Below are 21,228 nucleotides of genomic sequence, written 5' to 3'. Positions count from 1 at the left end.
GTCTCAAAAAAGAAAAAAAAAATGAGTTCCATTTGCCTCATTTACCTTTTGTGACTGAGTACCTAGAATTACCTAGTTTTGTCTTCTAAAAAAATTCTTCAATGCTGAAGGCAAGGCAAGGCAAAGAACATACTAATTGAAAATAAAGAATATCCTAATTAGGTGCCATTCTCAATCTTTTAATTTTGAACTTCCACAGAGGCAAAGAATCTGCATTTCCATACCGTCTCATTGTCTTCTTCATCTTTCTCATCCTCCACAAATCGGATTGCACTGACTCTGTTGATAGCACGCTCGTTCCAGGCTTCATCAGAGACATCATTTACCAAGTTCTCCAGCGCACCACAGCGAGGCAGATTCTCTGCAGTGACAAAGACCACATCAGCAGGGAACTGTGGTTCATGTGACCGGTAAAAGCCATGAACTTTGCAGCTGACAAGGCAGAATCTATACGGAGGACCAGGGGTAGAACACCAGAAATAAGGGTGGTGTTCTGTGGCAAGTTTGGCTTTAAAACACAAACACACACAAAATTCAAAAACAAAAAGAAAAAGGCCTGGGGCAAGGTTGGCCCTTCTTTCTTAATGATGTATAACTCTATTTGAGATCATATAAAATATCTGCTAAATTAATATGTTTAATATTTCATCACAGAATGTCATAATTTAGAGTCCCTTTTAAAATACTTATTTTATGCAACTTCAAAACTGTCCTGACAGTGATGTGGCCGCACAGGTTGGACACCAGTACTTTCCTCAGTAACACACTCTACCACGTTTTCCCTTAGGGTCTTAAAGTCCTCCCACTTGGGCTCCCATTCCCCCAGGGCACTCCGGTTCCCCTCCACCAAGCCCAGCTCTCAGCAAAGGGTTTATGATAGCATTTTGATGTTAATGTGAATTTTTTTTTTAACCACGCAGTTTACAAAACAAAGATACAATGACTCAAAATAATTCAATGGCTTAAAAACAGTATGCCAGTGGTGTTAGTACTAATCCTCTGAACTATCAGTTTGGATTTTAAGAGACTCTGTTACCACTTTTAGAAGTATTGTATTTTCAGCCTTAGCTATAATTCAAAACCAAAAAACTGCTTATGGAATTTCAAACATGATAAATAGATATGAGCGGCCCTTCTGCAAGGATGTAGGGTAACGTTTCCGGAAGAGTCCCACAGTGGCCTCGCCCGAGCCGGCTCTAGGTGCAGACTGGATATAACACAATCACATGAAGGAGTAAGAGGCCTTATGGACAGACATTAGGTCCTACTCAATCTCGTGGCCCTGTGAATACTGTCCTTAAATTAAATTCACCTTGACAAGTAGGTTCAGAAGGCAGCTGAGGAAGTAAGACACAGGTTAAAATCTTCTCTCCCGTGGTGTAGTCTGTGTCTGTCTGGAATGTAAGCAGGGGCTGGGACTGGTTGTCAGATAGCCACAGAGCCTTCAACTTCAAGGCAGTCAGGGATAAAGGTAGATGCAGCAACCTATTTTTTTTTTTTTAAAAAAACAGACATTACAACCTCAAATTTTATAATCAAATCAATCCCTATCCATAAAATGAGGAAAAATTAAAAACAGCTTCCTGAGATTGGTTTCAAAATGTAAAAACGATGTTATGTTTTTAAGACACTTGACATACTCTTTGCAAGTGGATTCTTCAGTAGGTTCCTGTGCTTCCCTTTTCTGCTCTCACTTCTCCCATGAGAACCTCCAGATTACAGGGCAAAAAAAAAAAAAGAGAGAAAATTGTAGGACACATTTTTAGGGTCTTGTACTAGGTTTCAATGTAAAGAGAGAAAAAAAGTCAAGGTGATTTTGGAAGGACCCAGAGGAGGTTCTTTACCTCTGATGGCGACAGCCTCACTGACAGGGCTGGTTTTGAAGCTGCGGGATTACCTGTTTCCAGGAGCACCTGATGAATCAGGCCAAGAGGAAGGAGGTGCCTGGGGTGTCAAAGCATTTAAGTTGCAGCCAAAATAAAGATTAAACCCCATTTTGTATGGACTCCATCTAGTTTCTCTAGGGAGATTATTTCAGGTATTCCCTTCTAAACCTTTATCTCTCAGTTTCTAGAAGCTCTTACTTCTCAGAGTCCTAGGTGACAATTAAAATCTATATCAGATTATTTCAGTTTCAAATGAGGTAGTACGTATGAAAGTACTTTAAATGTTATAATGTGACACCTAAAGATTAGTTTTATTTTTATGTTTGCACAAAGACTTCACAGATTGGTTGCAACTCGTAGAATCTATTTAGTAAAGACCACTGCCAGAAATCATATGTACACCTATTTCCAGTTAACATTAGCAGGAAATCTACCTATACATCTTACCAAAAGACTAACAGTGAATTCTCAGACGCAATACCATTTCAACTGACAGAACTTATGGGAAATAAACTAGAACTCTCTAAAGATATGAAAAGAAGCTGTATTCCAATAACACAAAACTAATCAGAGGAAAAGGTAGGCATAAACTGGTTAAATTACTTTAATAAAAGAAGTAAAAAAAAGTCAAAGAGTGCATGGACAGTATTAACAACAAAAGCATCATTAACAAACTTTTCACAGTAACAATACATTTTGCAAGATTTCTGTGTTAGTTTCAAAGATGAGAAAATATTTTCTTTTCTTTAACAATTAGTCCAGTAAAGGCTGAGTCCATCTCATGCATATGTATTGCGTGCAATACTGAGGAAGTACTGTGAAACTGTAACTTAAGTGGGAGTGAGGTTCTTAAGCCAGTGTATCCACGAGAACTGCTTATGTTAAAGTACTCTTGAAAAGACTATGAATTGTACATTATAATATTTCACTAATGAGAGCAGTATGAGGTGAGAAATACATATTTTCAAATCCTAGAATCCACCCGGTGCCACCATATGCTCACAGTTAGAGAAGGACACCTGAGGGAACCACAGGGAACAGCAGAATCACAATTACATTTCTTCTTACTCTGAGATATTTGTTCTTTAAGGGATAGAACTGAAATATCTTCTGCTTATACAAAAATTCTTTCTCTTTCTATCCAAAGAACGTTACATACATGTAAACTCAAATGCAAGAAAGTTAAAAACATGTATTTGCCAGGTACTGTGACAAGGATTTTTTAAATAGGCATTATACACTGTTAAAGTTTCAAGTACATCAAACTCTTTCATTTTATTGAACAAAAATATAATTTATTTAAAATTTTTCTCCTCTATCTTTTAAAAGAGGAAGCAAGCTAACATCCACTAGAATGTTTAAAGTTTCAAGTCTTGGGCAAGACACTTACAGTCAGCATCTGTACCTGTCTTACTCATGAGAACAGAAAGAAAAAAAATCAAGACTTGAAAACTGGCACAAAACACAGATACTCAAACGTGGTCATTGTAACTTCTCAGACTAGAAGCCAGCTGAATGTTAAAGCAAAAGTATAAATAAGAGGCTAAAAAGAGCATCGATAATACTAATAAATAACAACTTCTAAGGATGACAAACCATGTGACAAAAGCTAAATAAATTACTAGACTCTACAACAACAAATCTTATCAACATATTTCAACTCAGATTAATGAGTTGCCTGAAACACCAGTTTTGCTGCAAAGAATCAAAGTGCCAGCTTGAATGTGGCTGCTGCTGACTGAGTCCACACCACACATGAGCTGCCCACTGTCTTGCGGACAGAAGTGTTGCCAGTGGTGTCCAAAAGAAAAAAAACACCCTGTTCCCTGAACAGTCTGCCCACTGAGATTCTGCCGGCTGGCTAATCCTCTAACTCACTATAGCCTGGGGAAAAAAAGACATACACATGCTTTTCTGTCTCTCTTGGGTAAACCATCCCAGCTACAAGTCAGAAAATCGATGAGAAATACATTCCTGCTTTCCAAAGGAGCTAATAATTTTTGGTTTATTCTGGTACCTTCTGTACACTATAGAATAAACAGAATCAACACACAAGAAACCACAGCCCGTAGGCATCTCTGTGTTCTATTTAGGACTACATGCGCCCAGAAATAAAAAACTTGTGGTTACTATTCACACCAATGGTACAAGAACTAAAGCAAATGAATGACCAAACTGTAAGCCTCTTGTCTCCAGTTATATCCATGACCAACCCAGCCCCAAGTGACCTTCCATGCCTGTGAACTACTATAGCAACTGCCTTCTCAAATTTATTTAATATCTAAGCATGGCCTACTGATTAATATTAACTTCACCAGTGACTGAATACGCCTTACAATGTAATGTTTCATCTTTCTGTTACTTTCTACCAGAATTTTTAGTTTTAAGCAAACTTTTCAAAAATGTTTAAAAATATATATAAATTGAGAACATAACTGGCAAAAACTTAAACAATACTAGAATATCTAAAATGAAAACTCCCTATACCTTCAAGTCTCATCTAGGGGAACTACTATTAGTATTTGGGTACAATGCACAAATAAGTGATTTTTTTTTTCTTTTTTAAGGAAAAAACCCCACCAAAATGAGAGCCCTATAAACTGCTCAACATTTTCCCTTTTCACTCAGTATCTTGGGTCTCTTTCTGTGTCACTGCACAGAGAAATATCTCATTCTTTGACTGCTTAGTATTCCACAACAGTATGCTGTTGTTTGTCTTTTAATATTTTTAATTCTTTGGACTGGGTAATACATACATAGTATAAAATTAAAAAGTGTAAGCTATTTCCTATTTTCCAATTGACAACCATTGTTTCTAATATTCAGTACTACTAATATTGCAAGTAAGGAAAATCCTCAAATGCTGAGTTTTGCACACTTGATGGATATTCCTATGGGAGAGAGTCTAAGTATTAAAGAATTTTGTGTTCTGTGCTCGGGTAACTGATGATATAAGACATTTTCTTTACTGTCACAGAAGGTTTAATACTTAGTTTCCAAGTGACAGGTTATAGTCATCCTTGCTATAATTTATCCTACCAAACTGCAAAAGAAAGTTTCTAGAAACTCACAGTGTACGTTTCCTGCTGCCATGTGTTATTTTCATATACTTGAAAGAAGAGGCAGAAGCTTCTGTTACATTTAATATGATTTAGTATGATATCCTATGGTATGACATTTCTGCAAGCTAAAAGGCTGACCAGGTAGCCCTTTTTAAAAAAATTAGTTTCTATACTGATACTTTTAATAAGCGGTGATTAAATATTTTAATAGGCTTAAAATTTGATTATGAATCTACATACGTATGCATGGACTAAATGACACACTTAACTGACTCAAATGACAACTGTGTAACTCGACTTTTTAACTAGGTTTTCTCCATCCCAGCCCAAGCATAATAAAAATTTAACTTTCTCTTTTTCTGAGAACTGGAGAAATGGGGCCTTCATTCATGTAAAAACAGTTTTTCGCCATCACAGGCATCTTTCTGCTCAAGAATTGATGCAAATTCATGCTCAGTAGTGTGGCAAGAACCAGCAAATGTTGACTCATTGAGTTTCTACTGCTAGAGGATAAAGATCAGGAAAGAAGTACCCTCCTCAAGCTGTAAAGGCTCATGCCTTAGTTCTGCTTAGTTCAGCAGAAATCCGAGGTGCAACTCAATTTAATCCTGGGTTTCCGGCAACCAGTTAGTGGTCTTAAGAATCTATCAAGATGTCCTGAAAGCATTAACTTTGAAAAGGTGAGCATTGCCTGAGGCTATAACTCACCTCTAGATTCCAGCTGAGAACTGCTGTTTATTTAGCCCTGCTGTCTATAATCCATTAGCAAGAATAAAAAATGGTGACCTGTGCCTGACCAAAATGATCAGCTAATCAGCACTCAGGAGACAGTCTCCCAAACACTCTTTAGACTGCTGGCCTTTACCATTTAAGATCATTGATCATCTTCCCCCAAGCAGTTGAACCTTTCTCTCCTAACTATATTACACTCAAAAGCAATTTTTAATTCCTTTTGGCAAGGAAGCCTATGATATAAGCCATCCTGCAGCGACCTGCTATTCATCCTGTAAAACTATTAACATTTTTGTTCCACTGAAAATGGCATCTGTTATGTGCCAGGCACTCTGTCATTGCATCTGACAAGTGATACAATGACACATAAACCAGAAGAACATCTAACTTTAGGTAACTTCAGGCTTAGAAGGGTTACCCATATGAAAACTGGCAATTCTCACATGGTACTGTGACTGCCATGGCAGGGGAATTTTCCCAAATGCGAACTCAGAAAGGAGGCTCCCTCAAGAAAATAAAGCTTGAGTGATGAAGAAGAGAGTCAAGGAGCCAGAGAAGAGGGTCCCCAATAGAAAGAATAGCCTGTTTCTGTTCACAGAGAAGGCGCATATGACATTTAGGGCGCTGAAATTAGCTCGGAATGACGGAAACAAATGTGTTCCACAAAGATGATGAACAGGCATATTCTAGAAAATGGCGCTCAGTCCAACATGACCTCTGCTCCGGAACTTGAGAAATGGTGACGCTGTGACCTTGGGGATACTAGTCTGGTAGCTCTGAACTTTTTTTGTATTATGAATCATTTGGAGATTCTGACATTAGCTATAAACACTTCCCTAAATACACAATTTTGTTTGTATTTTCAGAGGGTTCAGAGTCAGTATGTCAAGGTCCCCTGGTTAAAACTGAGTTCGAACTCATTTGTGCTCACTTTCCAGGTGAGGAAACTCTGAAGCCCATGATGACTTACAAAAGCTACTTAGAAGAGCTAAGCCACAACCCAAGTCTCCCCATTCTTAGTTCAGTGCTCTTTCCCTGGCATCATTGTACCATCATTCTGGGAAGCATTTCTACAAAAGTGTCCACTGACACTTTAACCCATGCTCAGGTTTCCCCTTTCTCTGCTCCATTGGGCTCAAGCACTCTAGCCCCCATATGAAGAATTCCCTGAGGCCTAGGTCATTTGAAAAATTGGGATCATATTCTGTAAGATAAAGCAAAGACAAAAATTTGAAGATGCACGCAAAGATTGGGATGTATGCATATTTGTTTCCCTCAAGCAAAGCATACAACAGGCTTACCTGTTCCCTGCCACATCCAGCACATGAAGTTCTGTTGCCTGTGACATCTCTGCAGGTATCCGAGTTAGTCTATTGTCACGCACACAGAACACAGTGAGGCTGCAGCACCCGCCGATCTACGGTGAGAAAGGAAATACATCTTTTTTTCCAGTTTTCTAGGGGAGATGGAGTAGGATCAGAGTACTTTGTTTACCAAACAGTATAAAAAGGATGCATAAACTTATACCACATAACTCACTGGTCTCACTGATGACCAATAATCATTAATTTAAATCATACAAAACACAGCCCTATATGTTCATAAAAATCTCTGTGAAACGTTAGATGTACATGTTCTAAATTAAATCAAGAAAATCAATGATACACTTTAAAAATTTTATTCTAAAGAAGAAATCATTTTCCACTGCTGATATCTAACCCAACTGCATCTGTTAAATATGTTAACCAAACTATACAATCCAGAAAAATACTATGTGGTAATATGCAAGTTTAACAATTGTAGTTTCAAAAGTTAGGCCAAAGGTGATCCTGATGAACACACAATTCAAGACTTGCCCATTATATTAACTTCAGCACTCTCCATGTTTTTTTTCAAAAAAAAGGGGTATCTTACAGATTATACAGTACATTAATTTCCACCATACATCTTTTAATAGCTTTTAGTCATTCACAAATTAATGTGGTAAATTCACTTTTTTTTTGATGGATGTAAAATCAGCAGTATCTTCACAAAAAGTGAACGGAGTAAATCTATACATCCATTTCTTTAGCCGTGGCCTGCTCGTAAAGGCACACAGATCAACACCTCCATCCACACCAAATTTGATTACCATTTTTTAAAAGTAAGCAATTTAAAGGTAACTGAGTTTTGTATGAGTCTGGTCTTCAAAAAGGAACATAAACACACACAAAAATCCAATGATTCTCTTTAACAAATTGGTGGTGGTTTTTACAGTCAGGAAAACTGAATCAAGAGGGCGGAAAAATAGCTCGATCTCAGACACAACATTCTGCAGGACTCCATAAAGTACTACATTCTTCTTGTACTCACTCTCCTGACTAAGGGCAACTGCTAGGAAAGGCTCATGAAGGAACCTATTGATGTCTCTCCAACACATGGAAAAATACTACTCCAGAGGCTCCCACTTGAGAAAGAGCACAAGACTTGAATGGTTAATGCTATCTGAATATATCTTCTGCCCTTTTCTATTTATACATGTGTTTAATATATGTATATAATATCCTCAAAAGCAGAATGCAGATTTGTGAATGGCTACATAATTACCTTCATACATAATCTTTTTATTTCCTCCCTTAAAAATATAAAGATTTCAAAATAATGTATTGAACCACAATATTTAACCATAATGTATATAAAAGAAAAATAAATATATAAGTAAATGTAGGCTAACATTTGTCAGGCCGGGCGCGGTGGCTCAAGCCTGTAATCCCAGCACTTTGGGAGGCCGAGACGGGCGGATCACAAGGTCAGGAGATTTATCGTCCTGGCTAACACGGTGAAACCCCGCCTACTTAAAACAAAAACTAGCCGGGCAAGGTGGCGGGCTCGTAGTCCCAGCTACCGGGAGGGCTGAGCAGGGAGAATGGCGAAACTCCTCGGCATGGAGCTTGCAGTGAGCTGAGATCCGGCCACTGCACTCCAGCGCCTAGCTAGAGCGGTGACTGTCTCAAAAAAAAAAAAAAAATTGTCTCTGGTCATGGAGCAATCTGTGATATGTAGAAAGGCTTTTAGATTTTGCCCCCTTTAGTCCCTGCATTCATATATGTCTCCTCATTCCAGCAAAAATGGTCTACTCATTATACCCTAAATACATTTTTATATTTTTGATCCCACTGTTTTTTATAGAAATGCCTTTTTAAATCTCACCAATGATCCAAAATTAGCTAAACATCCTCTGTTCCTCCATAGAGCCTTCACAGAACCCTTTGGTCCATATAATAAAATGCTCTCTGCCTTTATTTCATAATTATGGTCTAACCCTCTGAGAGCATAAAATACCACATGAAGAACCCTAAGATCATTTACCTGAGTTACTGCTTAATTTGCACATGTTTATGTACACTCAGGGTACTTGGCAAGTATAGTATTCATGCTGTCTACCCACCATGCATAGCCTCTCTGCCCACTAAATTTCTCATTTACGTATGTTTAGACACTTTACTTACTTGTGAAAGACCTCTACTTAAAAGTTACCTGCCTCTATGTGCAGCAGTGGAGACAACAAAACTCTTTTTTGTTCCAGTAAGAATCACCAGAGTAGCCTCTCTTAGGTTTTATAAACATATAGCCCCAATATAGTGTCCTACAAGAAATGTGCAACTGGATTTCCCATATGGCTGAGCACATTCTCCCTCCCTTAAGGAAGGGAATCAACGGGTCTACTTAGATGCCCAGAAATATCATGGAAGGAAAGCAATCAAAACCCTGATCCCTTTGATGATCAATATTATTAGAGTCTCTGATAAATTTAGACAATCCTGACAAAGATCTACTTATGAGAAAGAATGACTAGGTTCCCATGGGGCACCCTTCCCACATCCCTGCTCCCAGGTGGAGGAGCTTCGGCATGAGGCTGGGGTTCAGAGGTACGGCTACATGCCCTGAAGGAGGGCTTCCAAGTCAGCAGCTGGCTGAGGCTGAAGACCCCTGCTAGCGTCCTGACCTACCTTTGAAAACACAGGATTTATGAGTGACCCAAGGGGGGCAAAGCAGATATCATTATTCATATGATCATCCGGAGGGGATAATCAGCTCCTGGAAGGCATATAGAGCTGGGACTGCATTTTAACTGTGGGCATCTTGTCATGAAGCTGTCCACTGCCCTCCCACCACACCAACCTGTAAGATATCTGTTTTGCGGCCCTACTGCTATACCATGTGAACATTTTCAATTTGTATCATGTGCATGTATTATGTAGTCCAAAAAATTAATTAACTAATTAAAGTGGGTCAGAGGGCTCTAAATAAATGTTCTGGACAAGATCCATTAATCATTTAGGAAGATAAAGTGTAAACTTCAATGAAATGTGTGAGCTATCTACTGTGTGTTATTGTTTCATTTTTCTTTTTCCTTTCCCACTCTAATCTCATACCCGTTTGAGACGTCAAGGGGTGGAACGCAATTGCGTACAAGAGCCTCTTAGGCCCTCTGGATTGTCAGAGCAGGCAGTGTGACCTCCTGATCTCTATTGTCTATGGTTTTTGAAAAACAATGCCAACAAAGAGCACATGTTGTTGCAGAGTGTGCTAGGGATGCCTTAATCACCCCACAAAGGCACATGCTGTCCCAGCAAACATTCACACAAACACAGCCCTCTTTCCAAATCAGCCAGGAAGGGATGGCACAAACCTTTGGTTTTTAGAAAAGATTATTAAGCATTCAAACCCATAACTGAAAAGATATAGTTCATTATAGACGTCAGAGGGAGATGCGGTATGATGGAGGGAGTGGATGCTTTGAGATCATACAGACCTGGGCTAGAATTTAGGCTCAGTCATATGTTTTGTGGGTTTGGATGTGTTACTTTAACCAAAAGTAACAATAATGATTAAATTAAATGAAACCACATATATAATTTGGCACCTATCATAGAAACTGGCCTTTTGCTGCTGCCAAATAAATGTGGTAGCTATTTTTTTTTTCCGGGAAGTAAAAACCTCAGATCCAAATGATGAGTACAATCAACACCTAAATACCTACTATGTTCTTAGAACTGTACTGATGTTGGCAGTCTCTTTCCTGAACTCACCTGAATGTCTTTAAAAAACTATCTCCCTAACGATGTATCGCAGTGACACTTTGTATTAATAATAGTGAACACTGACATTATACACATCATTCATATATATTTTGGCTTTCTCTTTTGGGTTCAGGAGGCAGAGTTTACAGGTTCCTTAGTTGTCATCAGGATAAAATATCTGTATCATTTAGAAGTTCTGGGAAGCAGACTTTAAAAAACTTATTACCAGTTATGTAGGAAGCTGATATTTTTAAGCCTCCCTTAAACCACATAATAGCACCTTCCCAGAATACAAGGGGTTGGACTTGGATTATCTGAGAATTATGGAATATAGCTGAGAATCTTTGTCCAGCCATTTTGTGTCTCCTTAGCTGTTAGGCATTGATCTAACCCATCTCAAGAAAATAGGATCTGCAGATTATTGAGCAAACCTCTGCTCAAGTCAACTTTCACTAAGTATTAATTGCCTGCAGGTTAGCTCACCCAAGGAGAAGATCATGAGACAGATTCAGTGATTCAAAAAGGCAGCCTACGTTAGTCACTTTTGTTTATATTCTATTTTTTAAATGCTTGCCTTAAGTGTAAGGGAACTTTCACTTTCCTTCAGTATATTCCTTTTAATATTATTTGTAACATAATTGAACCCACATCCCATTGGCAAAAAAAGAAAAATGTACAATAATTAAAATCTGGCCAAAATGCAATCTGAGCAAAAATAATATGAAACATAATTTTAAAATTCCATCATCTATGGCATATTATTCAAATGTTCCCTACTTCATAAACATTTTTGGAAATCATGTGGCTTTGGGATTCCCTGAATTCTGGGGCCACTGACATCAAAATATCCACTAACAGCTACGGAATTCTTTTTTTCTGATTATAAAAAAGTACCTTACATTGATTAGAAAAATAAAAACCATACATCCACGCACAGGAAACCACAATGAAAAAAAAAATCAAATCTTACCACAAAGGGATAATCAGTATTAACATTATGAGGAACGATCTTCCAGTACCACTGCCATTCATTTGTGATTCTACATATACACTTTAACAATGTTTCTAAGAGGACTTTTATGGACCACATAGTTATTTCCTTCTATGGATGTATCACAGATTATTTAAGAAACTGCCCAGGGTAGACAATGCTAGTTAGGTCTGCCACTTCTTTGCTGTGTGATTCTGGAGAAGTTACTTAACCTCTCTCAGTCTTAGTTTCACAATCTGTTGGACACTGATAATGATTTACCTACACCTCATAGAACTGTTATGATAATTAGATAAGAATAAATGCAAAAGCCCTTGGCATTGTGCCTGGCACATGTTAGCTGCCTCTATGGACACTTGGTATGGTGCCTGGAACATGTAGGCTGTTCCTATGAATAATGTGAGAAATGTTCTTGTACATCATTCTTAGTGTATATCCATGAATGTTTTCCTAGACGTGGACTTGCAGAATCAAAGAGTATAAACATTTCTGAAGTTTTTACTATTATCATATTCTCTTCCAGAAAGTCATAATAATTTACATTTACATGATAATATACACTTCCCTCCACCCTTGCCAAAATTTGGTATTATTAATTTTTTTGTGAATACTGATGAGGCTGAAATTGTTTCACATTAGTTGCCATTTCTATTTGTTCCTCTGTGAATCACTTGCTGGTTTTTGTGGAAGTTTCTTTGTTTTTGTCTACTTCTCTATGGATGTATTTAATACATCTTTTCCTCATTGGTGTAAAAGAACTTCTAATAGAGTAAAGACAGATCTCTCATTTAAGATACTTTAAATGTCTCCCTGCCCCCTTTCAAGAAAGTAAAGGCTATCTTTACCTTCTTAAAGATCAGAAATCGAATTTTCCTGTAGACAAATCCATCAACTATTTTTTAATGACTTATTTCAAGTTTAGGAATGACTTCTCCATCTTGAAATCTGATGGTCAACTATATTTTATCTAATATTTTTATATTCTATATTATGTCTTTAATCAATAATTCATTTTAGAATATAATGGAAACATACTGAAATAATTTTAAATTGTAATAAGAAGAAGGCAGAAAACTATCCACAAAATGAATATTCTATCACCACAGGCATTTCTGAGTATCATAGTAATATTTATGGGTAATTAATATTTACAGGTTGTCTGATTAAAAAAAGCTTTGATGAATGATCTGCAAATGCTATCTTGCCTCATCTCACTGCGTAAGTGTGGCTTAGTTGGTGTCACTTTCATTCGGACTTAATGGAGACAAAAAGAAAAACGGACTCTAAACTTGGATATAAGCTCAATTTCTTCTAGCCAAAAATTCTTTACGGTCTGGCTCTTGTTCATCATACTCATGCTCACACATATACCACCAACTCCATCTATCCATGAATCAATCATACTACTGCACAGTATGTTCCTTAACTCTCCTCTCCACCAACACTATGAGTTTTTAAGAAATCTCCTTTTCCCAGAAGTATATATACTTAAGCAACAGGATGAAAAATAAAAGACACAAATAAGTGACTTGAAAAATCAGAGGCATGCCAGGTGTAGCAAATAAAGCAAATCTAGCCTTTCCATTAGAGACAGATTTGTGCCAACAAACTTACAATTTAGTGAAAACAGATGAGCTGCCAAATGATGCCTTTCAGATTTCTGAATAACTTAAAATGTAATTCACAGAAAAGCATTCTTTTGAGAGTGAATAATCTGAACAAACATGAAAAACACATAACAAAATAAGGTTCCAGGCCATGCAGTCGTAAAAAAAACAAAAAACTGAATTTAGAGGAAAATGTCCAATATTTTATAATGAAGAGCACACAAAGCAGTCAGCCGATTTGAATCTTCATGCATTTAAGAAGCAGAATGGAAGTTAGAGATGCAACTGTGGTCTGAACAATACTTACAAGATAACAAGTTTACCTGACTTTTCTAAATTTCCAAGCAGCTAACAATTAAGAAAACAAAAGACATTCATTGATTTGCAAATGTTTACTACAAATAACACCACAAAACACAAACAGAATCCATTATTGTGACCCACACAGTACAAACATTTTCCCCTCAACCATTTGGGGAAAAAATGCAAATAAATGCTGCTACAGACTAAGGAGCTGTGCCCTAAAACTAGCAACACACAATAATATAAAAAATTTTTTTTTTTAAAGGACAAAATATAGGAAGAACTACACAGCATACCAGACCAATGGCAATTAATACTACTATGGGTTTTTGGCATATGAATTGAATTGGTCAGTCTTTCAGTTTAGAGATGTCATGTATGCAACTTAACTGTTCAAGAGAAAGCAATACATTTTTGGAAGAATCCAATCAGGAAAATGCAAGATTTGATCAAATGGCATCAAGCTTGGAGGAAGAGCTAACATATACACAGTCACAGGGCCTACCACGCTCACTGCACAGAGACTCATGACATGAAGGTGCTGCCTGGGCCAACGTGATGCATGAGAGATCAGGAGACTCTCGGTGATTTGGCTGCTCAGCCCCAGTGGTCAGAAGCAAGCACTCAACCATTTCTGCTGGGCAGCAAACTGTGATCCGTGGGAGAGTTGGAGACATGTGCTCAGCACATTTCCTACTCTGGGAGCTGAGTGTGTGTGAGTAGGAGGCGATCTAGAAAAGATCCAATTCCTAAAAACCTAAACATTCTCTGCTTTTTCAGACAGCTGAAGGGAAAGGCACAGACTATTTCTTTCTAAAATGCCAGATGCCAGAAGACCAATCATAATTTCTCAGAAAATGGACAAAATATGACCAAAAGGCTTTGAAGTTAGAAATATTTTCACGATATTTTCACTTTTCACATCATGAAAAACTGTTCTAGTAAATTTAGTGAACACATAGCATGGATTAGATATAACCCTCTAGTCAGAAACACTTGAGTGTGTTTCATTCTTTTAAAGCTAAAAGAGAACTGATGCTGAAATGATGGTGAAAGTTCTATGAAAGTAAATTTCCAAAAGGTTCTTGTTTAGAATGTAATCTTGTGAAAGACAGTCAGGGGATCAGGGAAGCTGGGGATGGGTGGTGAAACTTGCTGGGAATTAACATTACACCTAAAAGTGCTCTCCTCATGATCTGCCTTGAAAGTAAACCTAAAATGTATTAACTTTCTGTAGTGTCCAAACTAAAGATACTTTGGCCTTTCCTTAACAAATCAGGGACTTGCCCTACCTCAAGGTCACAGATGGAAAGGTTGGGCTGAGCCTGCATTACCTAAGTGGTCATGTGTTTATTGAGAGACTCATCTTTGGAGTCAGGTTCTACCAACTCCCAGCTGTGCGAGCCCAAGTAAGAAAAAGAACTTACTTGCCTCAGTTTCCTCACTCATAAAATGAGGAAATCATCATGACTGCAAAAGCTGTTGTAAGGATTCAACAAGTACAACAAATACTTGAAAGCATCTAGTACAGTTACCTGGCATTAAAAAAGAAAGAAAGAAATCTTTTCTACATCCGTATGTGTGTTTATATGTCCAATCTACTATCCATCTGCCACTATCCAGCAACAGTAAATTTAACTGTTCAGAATATCAGCTGTGTATTTTGGTTTATTGCTTAGAAACTAGAACCCAACTTTTCTAATTAGTAGAATCTCTTAGTTGTGTCCCAGTTTAGCTGAGAAACAGACTTAAGTCTTTCAGCCGGAAACAGTTTACTTAGATGCCAGTGTTCATATAAAAGATGTTTCAGAATATGATCATGTTTATAGTAAATATTCTCATGTCTCCATTCAGAAATGCTGGCCACCTTACCCAGGGAGAAGACTGGGACACTGTGGGCCAAACACCAAGATGAGGAAAGGAAAGAGGAAGTTCAGATACCCTGAGACGTGGCCATAGGAAAATAAGAAGGCCACGTGTTCTGACTGGCTGGATGGCAGTTTTGAAATTACTCCAAAATAGATGTTAGAAAAAGTCAAAACAGAAATATGAAGCAAACTACACCCGGCCAGTGATCATATCATACAAGGAAATACCATACCCTTCTAGATGAGGACCCAGCAAAGGAGAAGGCTCATCAACAGCTAGTTTTAAGCTTTATTGCTAATAAAAAAATCAAGTTCAGTATTATCCTTCTCCAACCAAGCTCTTCTAGTACCCAATAGAAAGTAAGTCTTCTTCTTTTTCCTTTTTTTTTTTTTTTTTTTTTTTTTTGAGATAGAGTCTCACTCTGTCACCCGGGCTGGAGTGCAGTGGCATGATCTCGGCTCACTGCAACCTCAGCCTCCCGGGTTCAGGCAATTTTCCTGCCTCAGCCTCCCAAGTAGCTGGGACTACAGGCTCCCACCACCACGCCTGGCTAATTGTAAGCCTTCTTTTTAAACAACACACTAAACACCTCCTTGTCTGACCTACTATAAGCTTCATCCTCATTGTCAGCATTTCCACCTCCCTTGCCAGAATTTAAATACCTCTAAGTCCACACAGCTACTCTCCACAACAGACGGTGGCGTCTCGTTTTCTCGTGCTTAGACCACTGACCAAAAAAAAATCCTAGGAAGCTGGCTTTAGCTTCCCATTCACCTTCCTCTATGTGTATGCCTTTGTGAAGAGTTTGTTTAAACTCATCCAAGACATGAGCATGGCCCAATGTAAATCGCTGCCTAGAAATATGGTTGCATCGAGATCAGTTTTTATAATTCCAATTGCTTATGGGATAGAGCTTAATTCCACATTAAATTAAAAAATCAAAGCTAAAGTCGTCCACTTCCTCTGCCAAACTCCCAAATAATCCATTTCTGCCAATGGTGTCACCATTCTCTGTATGTCAAACCCAAAATGTCAATCTCTTTCTTTCTCCCATTTAAAATCCTATAAATTCACCTTTCCCAACTCTCCTTAATGTTACTGATGACCATTCTTTGACATAATTCCTCCAGTCGGCTCTAAACTCACAGACTGGAGTTCACACCTTTAAAAGCAACACATGCGTCTTTTCAAAGCATTTGACATTTTTGATCCCTTATGTATTGTGATTATTTCTTCATAATTATGATCACATGATTTCTCTAAAAGCACATACCTCTTTTGGTAAGGACACTAATTTATTTCTGTCTGCATTCAAGTTGCTCAACTTCTTTAGTTTTCCAATGCTTTTAGGTAGGGTCTGTTAAAATAACAATTTCATTATTAATGTAACACATATTTTTAACATGGCTCCCAGTAAATAAGATCTCTGGAAGGACCTAAAGAATATAATCTCATCCAGCAACAGAAGCAATAGTTTTTGCTGAATATTAGATATTTGTAATGTTCACTTAGGGGGTGTGACATTAAATATTTTGAATTTTTGCTGAAATGGTAAGTCTGTTTTAAAGGAATGAAATCAAAAGTAGAGACCTGGGAACAGGGAAACATCTTGTAAAGGGAAATAAATGCTGTTCAACTCAAGTGAGTGAGAATTTGCACCCTCAAGATTCATTCCCGCCCTGCCTGCACCTTCAAGGACCACATTGGGACAGTGGCTTAGATGTCTGTGGAAGCCACAGCACTGAGGCAGGGAACCAGCACCCAGAGCAGGGTGCCACATGGGCAGGGGAAGGCGAGGGCTATGGGGATGGGAGAAAGGTAAGCATCCTGGAGTGGGGAGCAGAGCTCTACCAGAACCAGGCTGGCACCCACATGGGAGTCTTCAATACTCCAGTGCAATCCAGGGGTGAATATTATTTTTACAGTTGTTATGATTACTATTTGTAAGCCTAAAATCACAAAGCAGGACTGGAAGATTTGGTAACTCCCACCACACCTGCCAGAGGCTGGCTGCTTGAGCTGTCTGAGGGGAGGGGCTACTGGGCTCCCCACCCACATCTGTGCACTCCATCCTTTCTTGCTATCCTTTTTGCTCTTTCTACCTAAAGAACATTACTTACTCTATTTATAGATAAAGGAGAAAAGGGAAAAGGAAAAGGGAAAAGAGAGTAAAAAAAAATAATAAAGTGACAAAATGAAGATGGAGAAAAGAAAAGAGAAAAGTAGGAGAGTAAACTGAAGAAAACAGAGTGGCTATATGACAACTAAAAGAGGGGGGAAGAAGAAGAAGTGACAACTGAAAGACTGACAAAAGCAGAGGGGGAAGCAGGACAGGAAAAGACAACTGAGATCTGCTGCCACCCTGCCCACCCACCCTTTGCCAGGGGGTGCACGCATAACCCCTGCCCTTGTCTGGTGGAAGCCTGGTCCAGGTGGAGGAACCCCTCCTCTACCCCAAAGTTCTAATAAGAAGCTGCCTTAACCAGAGCCCATTAGATACCATCCTATGGCTCCCTGATCAAGAGCATTTCCCAGCCCCCATCCTACCAAGGCTTTTCCTGGACAATGTTCATCTCTTTTCTCATCTCTCCTGTTCTTCCCATTTGCTCAAAGAACCCAAGGAGAGGCCAGAGGAATCCTGATGAATATTCCCAGTGGTGGTCTCTGGGCACCACAGCTGGGGCATCAACACATCCATCGAGAGTAGCTTATCCCCACACCTCACTGGAGACATCTGTGAGGCATTTGTTCAGTCCCTATATTCGAAGCACCACAACTGGGACACAAGCTCAACAGGGAAACCTAAGCACTACTTTCTTTGCTTAAGCAGATTAAAAACTGATCTTTAGGTCATGCATTTGCTTTGTAAGACCCTTCTGGGATATAATATGAAGAAATTTCCATTTAGTCCACTCAAATTACAAATAAGTAGAATCTACCCTAGTAAGTCTCTATGATGTACGTGCAAACCACACTTACCAGGAGCTGATTTTCTGTAAGAACTAACTCAGTGAGACTTTCACAATCCCCAACTGCTTCAGGCAACTGTGTGAGTCTATTCTGATCCACCTTCAAGATTGACAGTTTCTTTAGTTTTCCTGTAAAAGCATCATTAGTATTATTATTATTATCAAATTCATTAGTTACAATTATTTTCGTAATCACTGCTTGGAATTTCCTATCTGCTGTTCTTTTTGTTTCAAACAGTTACTTATTTTTTCCTCATCTAGCTTTTCACATTATGAAACTCTATCATTTAGACCATGAAGGTTGGGAGTTAAAATAATTTGTTTAGAACATCAAAAACGATTGGCAATTAGAAACAAAACATTTTAAAAAGCATAAAAACATCACAGCAAAGCCAAGACATTTACAGAAAAACAAAACAGCTTTCTCTCCATGGAGGTGTTTCATGCACAGAGGAAACTTTCATTTTACTCCAAGAATTATCCTTACAATAAACAAAAGAAATAGTTTATTAAATCACCTATGAATGAAAATGACTCAGTGAAGAGCCCTACAGCGCGGTATTTCTATAGGTCCAGAATAAAGCGGTAACCTCAGGAAAGCCATATTAAAGACGGAGTCTATTTCACTCAGGCCAGGAAGACTGGATGTCCTGGTGATACCCACTGTTCATGGGAAAGAAGAACAAGTCTTACTGCAGCCTCCTCAGAGTCCCCACTAGCCACTAGCAAAGTCATTCAGATTCTCACTTCAACAAGTCATGGGATTAAGCGGCACCCTTCATTCTCTACTGTAGTGGGGAAAGTTGATGCTTTCCCCACTACATCAGAAAACAGCCTCTATTCTAACGCAGTCATAAAGCTGGAGAAAGAAAAATATCGAAAGGTGTATCCTGCCTCATGTGCAGCCACAGGGCAAGATAGAAGAACTAACCAATTCTTAAGCTCTTTATTTAGCATAGTCAATAGCCTAATGCTGTTGTTGGAGGGCTTCGACCTGCCCTCACTGTCAGGAGACCCACTAGCATTTTCTGCAGGGTATACTGAATAGCACAGCCAAGCACTGAAACATCTCATCCCAACAGAGAAGTCTCCTGGCAACTAGTCTTCTAGCCTCCCCTTGAATACTTCTAGTGACAAGGTACTCATTTCTTCACTAAGCAGCCCAAATGAATTTGTAACATATCTTTCCTTTTTTTTTTTTCTTTCTTTCTTTTTTAAGAGACAGGGCCTCACTCTATTGCCCAGGCTGGAGTACAGTGGTACAATCATGGTTCACTGCAGCCCCAAACTCCTACTCCTGGACTCAAGCAATCCTTCCCCTTTAGGCTTCTGAGTAGCTAGGACTACAGGCGTGTGCCAACCCACTTGGCTAATATTTTTATTTTTTGTAGACGGGAAGTCTCACTATGATGCCCAAGCTGGTCTTAAACTCCTGGCCTCCCAAAGTGCTAGGATTACAGGTGTGAGCCATTCCCAGCCATCTTTGCTTTTTAAAGCTCTTTCTTAAATGAAATTGAGCTTCACAATCCTTTCATTTTGCTCATTTGATCAGAAAGCTGTAATACATCTCCTTCTTTGAAAGGCAGTCCTTTAAACGTTTGAAGTCATCCTCTCATGCTTTCTGCTGCTTCCCATTCCAAGCAACAAAACATGCCCAGTCTCTACAACCCTTTTCAGATGCCATAAACGATTCTCAGTGAACATCTCTGCATAGAGTCAAAATCCCTATCGATTTTCTAGCCGGGTTTAACCAAAATACAATGTCTGAATTTCTACTGAAATTTTCATCTTGACCACATACCACGGAGGGAGTGGTCCTCTGCCATACAAGTTCTCCAACTATTGAAAACCTTTCAGAAGCTTCCTTGATGTTCTGAATAAAATTAAAGACAGCAATCCTATGATAACTCCATGGTTAAATAAAGTCTCTTTCAACTTCAAAGTGGCTTTGCTATGATGGAGCTCCCAAGTCCGTATCTGTTTATACCTTCTCTCCATTTATTTCTCACACTGGAATAAGTTCCTTCATAGTAAACAAAATGTCTGGATTGATTGTTTTTAAAGAAAATAGCACAGAATGATTAAAGGATTATCGATGTACTAAACAAAGGTTCAATTCAGTTATGCCACTCTTCCAGCACCTCCCTGAGGTCATGGAATAAGTCAGTTATTTTCTCATAAACTATTAGGATGCTGGCCGGGCACAGTGGCTCACGCCTGTAATCCCAACACTTTGGAAGGCTGAGGCAGTTGGATCACAAGGTCAGGAGATCGAGACCATCCTGGCTAACACAGTGAAAACCCGTCTCTACTAAAAAATACAAAAAAAATTAGCCGGGTGTGGTGGCGGGCGCCTGTAGTCCCAGCTACTCAGGAGGCTGAGGCAAGAGAATGGCGTGAACCCGGGAGGCAGAGCTTGCAGTGAGCTGAGATCCCGCCACTGCACTCCAGCCTGGGTGACAGAGCAAGACTCCATCTTAAAAAAATAAATAAATAAAAATAAATAAGCTATTAGGATGCCAAATTAGAAATTTCTTAGTGACTGCTCATATGCCTTAAATACATTTTATTATTTGGGGTAATCCCTCATGAAATCATTGGGAGAAGACATAGATGAAGTAAAGATGAATCAATGCTTAAAAGTAATGACAGCAGTTACTTTTAAGTAGGTAGATACCAACCCAGGATGACAGAAACATCTGCATATAGAGTAATGACAGCAGTTACTTTTAAGCAGGTAGATACC

At 38.7% G+C, this 21,228-nt stretch overlaps 1 protein-coding gene and 1 long non-coding RNA gene across 2 annotated transcripts in view; one reads left to right on the top strand and one right to left on the bottom strand.

Moving 5' to 3' along the window:
- The window catches only part of LOC103883734, a 37,695-nt gene extending 37,410 nt beyond the window's left edge, over positions 1 to 285 (top strand). The window contains exon 3 of the long non-coding RNA XR_004184307.1: positions 200 to 285. This is a non-coding gene — a long non-coding RNA (uncharacterized LOC103883734). The remainder of the gene's footprint in view (positions 1 to 199) is intronic.
- The window catches only part of LRRC1 (leucine rich repeat containing 1), a 129,483-nt gene that overhangs the window by 3,852 nt on the left and 104,403 nt on the right, over positions 1 to 21,228 (bottom strand). The window contains exons 9-13 of the mRNA XM_003897751.5: positions 18,493 to 18,611; positions 16,787 to 16,870; positions 6,982 to 7,097; positions 1,313 to 1,485; positions 225 to 361 (exon numbers count right to left, since the gene is read on the bottom strand). Coding sequence (XP_003897800.1) covers positions 225 to 361; positions 1,313 to 1,485; positions 6,982 to 7,097; positions 16,787 to 16,870; positions 18,493 to 18,611 — 629 coding nt within the window. The remainder of the gene's footprint in view (positions 1 to 224; positions 362 to 1,312; positions 1,486 to 6,981; positions 7,098 to 16,786; positions 16,871 to 18,492; positions 18,612 to 21,228) is intronic.

Source organism: Papio anubis, chromosome 6 (genome assembly GCF_008728515.1).
Source record: "Papio anubis isolate 15944 chromosome 6, Panubis1.0, whole genome shotgun sequence".
NCBI classification, from domain to species: domain Eukaryota; kingdom Metazoa; phylum Chordata; class Mammalia; order Primates; family Cercopithecidae; genus Papio; species Papio anubis.
The sequence above is the reverse complement of the archived record's forward strand: the minus strand, read 5'-3'. Positions and strand labels throughout refer to the sequence as shown.